The sequence below is a fragment of the Corvus brachyrhynchos genome, unplaced genomic scaffold (assembly GCF_000691975.1).
Source record: "Corvus brachyrhynchos isolate BGI_N302 unplaced genomic scaffold, ASM69197v1 scaffold10, whole genome shotgun sequence".
Taxonomy (NCBI): domain Eukaryota; kingdom Metazoa; phylum Chordata; class Aves; order Passeriformes; family Corvidae; genus Corvus; species Corvus brachyrhynchos.
Window position 1 is genome coordinate 10,290,680 of NW_008236180.1, and position 5,858 is coordinate 10,296,537.

Consider the following 5,858-nt stretch of genomic DNA (forward strand, 5'->3'; position numbering starts at 1 on the left):
TGCAGTGAACACCTACCTCTTCATGATGCAAGCCCAAGGCATCATGATCCGTGAGAACATGCGAACGATAGGAGCTCAGGTGTACGAGCAGGTGGTCCGCAGTGCCTATGCCAAGAGGAACAGCAGTGTGAATGACTCAGGTATTTCTTGAATAATTGCAATTTTGATTAAAGATTCCATTTCCATTCAAAAGTAAGTTGAAGGAATTAATTTATACTAGTAAATGCAGGGTGGAAGCTTTGATTAATTGTCTGCCGCTTTTATTTTTATATATAAAAATAAATGTGTAATAAAATACCCTATATATATAAATACTGTCAATATATAAAAACTATATTTATTTATATATGTAAAAAGTTCAAATGCTTCTAACTTGTATAAGGGGTGAAAATCTTGAAAGGTCTGAAATGATGGGATTTGAGCTGAAAACCTCTTTGCTTTCCAGGAATTCAACTTGTAGCTTCAACCAGTCTGAGGGTAAACACTTTCAAATTCAGTGCAAGGATCAGGTTTCATGTTTAAAAAATACCTTCCCAGGCATGCACCTGCGCAGAGCCCTGGCTCTGTGCACGTGGAGGAGCCTGTGCTCGTAAGCTTCACTCTTCCCATGCAAGTATGAACCGAGATGACTTGGCTGGAGATCTGCCACAAATAATATATTGAACTTGGGGCAGGATGCAGGGAGTGGAGCGCAGGCTCCCCCGTCCCAGCCTCTTTCTTCATCGTCCACATGTCCATGAACATGTGGGGTTACAAGTCGTGGTGTAAATATCCTATAGTGAAGCCGAACTGCCCATGGCTGTGTGTGAGCTGGGCTGAGGCGTTGCTGCTGGGCTGGTGACACCCTGCCTGTCCCTTCCCTGCTGGCACTTCCCCTCAGCCTCACGCTGATGCTGGTGGCATCAGGCTGGCATGGGGTGTGGGGAGCTCAGCTCAGCTCCTCTCTCACCCACGTTCAGCAGCAGGGGCTGACAGAGTTTTACAAGGCAAGATTATTTTGTCATTAGCAGAAGTATGAGCCGTGTCCTTGCTGCCCAGCCTGCTGAGGTGCAGCCACCAATTCAGCTGTGCCCTGACTGGGGACGGGCACAGGAGGGGAATTACCGACTTAGGCAGGAGATGAACGCCCCGGGTCACCTCCTCTGCCGCACCAAGTCAGCCAGGGCAGCCACCTGGGCTATTTTTAAGACTGGAAACATCAAGTAAAGCAGAGGCAGGGTGAGGAAGTGGCTGATCCCCTGAGGGGAGGAGGGTTAGACATTCCATTGCTGCTGCTTGCAGTGGTGAGAGCCTTCATCCCGATGAGGCTCTGCCCTGGGGGGCTTCAAGTGATCCAAAAACGTGTGTACTCCTGCAGCAGGCAGGGAACTGGTGACCACACTAGCACCAGTGATACCAGTGCTGCTGCTGCAATATTGGGCTTTGTTTGAACCTCATACCAGTCCCAGCTGCACAGGCACGTGAGGACATCCATCCCTCCCCAAGAGCTCCAGCCGTGAGGACAGTTTTAGCACACACAAGCACTGGGCACCATCCTTGGGCAACCTTCCCTGGCAGGCAGGTCAGAGCAGATGCAGGATGGATGGTGGTGATATCTGGAAGGCACTTGGTGCTGTGACCTCAAGGACTGCATTAACACTGGCATCAGAACCTTCCCTCCCTGACTGATTTTGGGTGCCTGGGTGGGTGTCACTGCCTCGTGAGTGCATTGTCCCCACACCACTGTGGCAGTGAGGCTGTGTGACAGCTGGGAGAGGAAGCCTGCCTGGTACAGCTGCAAGGCGGGACCCAGCAAAAAAGGCAGTCTTTGCTGCAAAACAGGGCAGCTGAGCTTCACTGTGGGCTGTCACCTGGGCTGAGTACTGCCGTGTGCTCTGTCATGGGAGTTTACAGGGAAAACTGCTTATGAAAATTTGGAACAGTATCAAGCATCCAAAGTAACATCTAACCAACTTGAAAAGCCCTTAGGTTCTGTTTGCAGCCCATCTTGATTTTTGAGATAGTTTGGATACTGTTTACTTGAGTGAATAAACAATGTTACTGACATGATGTTACCTACTAGCATGACACAGCAAATGGCTTTCCCCAGTGGAAAACCTCAAAACATCTCCAGTTGTAACAGGCTGGAGGGTGCTGCCTGGCAGGTTAAAGGATGCGGGGGAACGGGGAGGCTGGAGAGAGGTGCTGGGCACTGCTGTGACTGCTGGGGCATGGGAGCTCCTCTGCTCCTGTACGATGTGAGGCACAGGGAAGTCTGCATGTAATGTGATAGTTTTTATTGACCCTTTGAGGAGGATTCCAGGCAGGATTGCCCTGTGTAGGATACTGCACTGACACTCCTAGCTGGCACTGAGACCTGCCTGGGGACTTCCCCTCTCCCCTGTTGGGAAAGGACCTGCTGGAGGAGCACATCCCCTCTTCAGGGACAAGGCAGTGGTAGCTTTTCCTTTCAAGAGCCATGTGCTCCTTTGTGATATCTAAGGGTGATGCTCAAAATTCCTCCTTTGGCCAGAAAATGCAAAGGTTTCTTTGATGTGGTGCTAAGGCAGCTAGGGCTTCTGCAGCCACCTGTCCCAGGATGGGGATGAGCACCCAGCTGCGTTGCAAGGCTAGAGCACATTCCAGCTGTGCTGTTGGGGACATCCTCAGCTGTGGTTGACTTTGGAGTCTGCTCACAGTGGCATGGGGAGGTGGCTGGAAATAACAGACCTGCAGCTCAGAGGAAAACTTCTTGTCTTTTTTTTTTTTTTTTTGACCCTAGATTATCCTCTTGATCTGAGCCACAATGACACCTTTCTGCAAGCCACAACGTTTCTTCCTGAAGACTTTACCTACTTCCCCAACAATACCTGTCCTGAGAGGCTCCCTTCTATGAGTGAGTAGCATCCAGACAGCCCTGTGCCCCTCTCCTGCTCCCCATGGCTTTGGAGGGCACACAGTGGCATTCCCAGTCTCACCACCATTGCACCTTTCCCTGCCAGGCACCTAGGGATGAATGGGAGTGCTGTTTAGATCCCAGCTCCCTCCTGAGAAATCATTGTTTACCCACCCTCAGGAATTAATCCCTGCTGTGTCGGAGGCATGTCTCCGTACTGAGGCAGGAGCCCATCGCTTGGCAAACACAAACAAAAGAGGGATTGTGCGCTGGGAGCCGGTGAAAAGACTCTGCCAGCCCTTTTCCAGGGGCAGTGGTGGCGGGGTGGCTCCCTTGTGCCTCGGCAGTGCTGCCAGTCCCAGCCCCAAGCTGTGCCGGTTACAGCTGTGTTGGGGCTGCTGTGGGAGATGGGCTGGACCCCACCAGGGGAGCTGCAGCTGGGAGAAATGCTTCTACCAAAGCTATCCTGAGGTGGAAAATCAGGTTTTTGAGGGCAAATGTTTCCAAAGGGTGGGGGGATGCTCTCTGCTGAGCAGGTTTAGTCTGCTGGAAACATGCAGGGAGGAGTAGAGAGGTACCCCAGCTGCATCTGGGCTCTCATGTATGTGGGGCTCTCACGGAGAGCTGCATCCAGTAGCAGCCACAAAGGCTGAGGAGATGGAGGTGTTACATCAGCAGCATTTCCTAATTGTTTTTGCTGGTGCTGGAGAAAAGAAGTTGAGTGCTGGGGATAGAGGACAGGGATGCAGCAAAGTGCTGCCCCAGGACCACAGCAGTTCCTCACCCCCCACTGCTTCTCCCACTCTGCAGAGGGCCCCATTGATGTAAATATGAGTGAGATCACCATGGAGGATATCCACCAGTTCTTCTCTAAAGATCCTTCCATCAAGCTGGGAGGGCACTGGAAGCCAAGTGACTGCCTGCCTCGCTGGAAGGTAACTGGGAGCTTGGCAGCCCCGTGTCCTGCTCCATGCAGGGGGACAGGGAGTCCTGGGTGGGCAGTGGGAAGATGTTAATGGAGCATCTCTGGTGTGCTGCATCTTCAGAGCAATGATGGGAGGAGCTCTGAAGTGTGGCAATGCAGCACCCAGGGAAGAAATAGTGAGCTCAAGGGCTGCTTTAGTGTCCCCAGTTCTGGGCAGAGGTGATGAGGGGGCACTGCAAGTCTCCCTACTGCTCAAGGTGACATTGAATTTTTCCAAAGCAACAATTCTGCAAAAAGTGAATAGGAAATCCGTGTTTTGGGAGTTGGAAGGGTTTCAGGCTGCTCAGCCCTACATGGAAGAGCTAAGACACCTTTTTTAGTGCTGCTCCTGTAACCCCACACCAGCCAGTCCTGCCCCCCAGCCTGGGGTCGGCAGCAGGTGTGGTGCAGTAAGAGCCGTGTCCTCTCTTCATCAGGTGGCGATCCTGATCCCATTCCGCAATCGATACGAGCATCTCCCCGTCCTCTTCAGACACCTCATTCCCATGCTGCAGCGGCAACGTTTACAGTTCGCCTTCTATGTTGTGGAGCAGGTGAGTGAGCACGGGGCGGGCGGCGCTGCCCTAAAAACGCTTCTCCCAGTGCTGCAAGTACAGCTCTGCCCTGTCCCAAGGAGTGTCCCTGCCAGATCACATCTCGTTGGTGTGGGAGGTGTAGGGGTCATGTTGCAATGTGTAAATTATTCCTGTTCTGTCTAAAAGTGGCACAGCTAAGAGATGTACCCAGAAATGACTGGCTTCGTCTGAAAAATGGAGAATCAGGGATTTGTGTTGTTGTTTTATTTTTTTAGTTCTGTTTTGTAGGATTTAGCTTTTTACAAAAAGCTTTGGACCAGATATTTGCAGTTTAGACAATGCTGCAGTTTTTTTGTATATCCCTGCAGTAGTTCCAGGCAGCATCCCCTAGGCACAGGAATGGCCTGACCAGAGTTAGGCATTTCATGTAGAGCACGACTGTCATTTGATGTGTGCATGGACCTCTCACTTAGACTGTTTTGTCTTCATCTACCCAGTAAATGTGCCTCCATATTTAGCTCTAGCTTAAAAAGATTGATCAAAATTGGGATTTTTTTCAAGTATCTGAGTAATAAGGCTTCAGCATCTTTATTTTTGCTCCTGTACTATAAATTGAATATTTCAATGTTGGTTGATTTCACTAGTGTGCTCCAATACATTGCTTCTTTCATGGTGCCAATATGGGACCTGGTTGCCCTCTGCAGTTTTCTGGACAGGGCTGAGAACACACACAGAGCATGAACTGTAGGGACTCCTCTTGAGAAGGAACTTTCTCCCTGCCAGGCTGGAAACCAACCTTTCAACCGTGCCATGCTCTTCAACGTTGGCTTTCGGGAAGCAATGAAGGACTTGGACTGGGACTGCCTCATCTTCCACGACGTGGACCACATACCAGAGAATGACCGTAACTATTATGGGTGTGGACAGATGCCAAGGCATTTTGCAGCCAAGCTGGATAAGTACATGTACCTGTAAGCACTGTTCTTCCTCCCTGCTACCGTAACTGCTAAGGAGCTGCTGTTAGACTTAATTTATTTATTTTTAAGGCAGAAAATGAGTCTGAGTTTTTTCTCAGGCTTTGTGCTAAGGGAGCATGAGAGGGACTAGCAGAGAGCATCCTCAGGGCTTGGGCTTTCCCATGGCAGGTGGGAGAGCCGGTGGGCTCTGCGCTGACCCTTCTCTCCCGCTCAGGCTCCCGTACAACGAGTTCTTTGGGGGGGTGAGTGGCCTGACTGTCGAGCAGTTCCAGAAGATCAACGGATTCCCTAACGCCTTCTGGGGCTGGGGTGGCGAGGACGACGACCTCTGGAACAGGTACAGGCTCCCTGGGCCCTGGTGGTGGCTCTGCAAGCTGAGCCTGGCACGTGCTCTGAGGGGACAATTGTCACCTTCGACGCCGGCGCTGGGCTCGCTGTGCCCCCCTGCCCTGAGCTGGGGACGAGCCAGCCCGGCTGTGGGGGCTCGGTGGGGACAGGGGCTGGGC

The 5,858-nt window shown here is 51.5% G+C and overlaps 1 protein-coding gene across 1 annotated transcript in view; it reads left to right on the plus strand.

Moving 5' to 3' along the window:
- Positions 1–5,858, plus strand: part of B4GALT5 (beta-1,4-galactosyltransferase 5) — a 33,346-nt gene that overhangs the window by 21,780 nt on the left and 5,708 nt on the right. The window contains exons 2-7 of the mRNA XM_017735197.1: positions 6–140; positions 2,762–2,875; positions 3,686–3,810; positions 4,277–4,393; positions 5,159–5,346; positions 5,567–5,689. Coding sequence (XP_017590686.1) covers positions 6–140; positions 2,762–2,875; positions 3,686–3,810; positions 4,277–4,393; positions 5,159–5,346; positions 5,567–5,689 — 802 coding nt within the window. The remainder of the gene's footprint in view (positions 1–5; positions 141–2,761; positions 2,876–3,685; positions 3,811–4,276; positions 4,394–5,158; positions 5,347–5,566; positions 5,690–5,858) is intronic.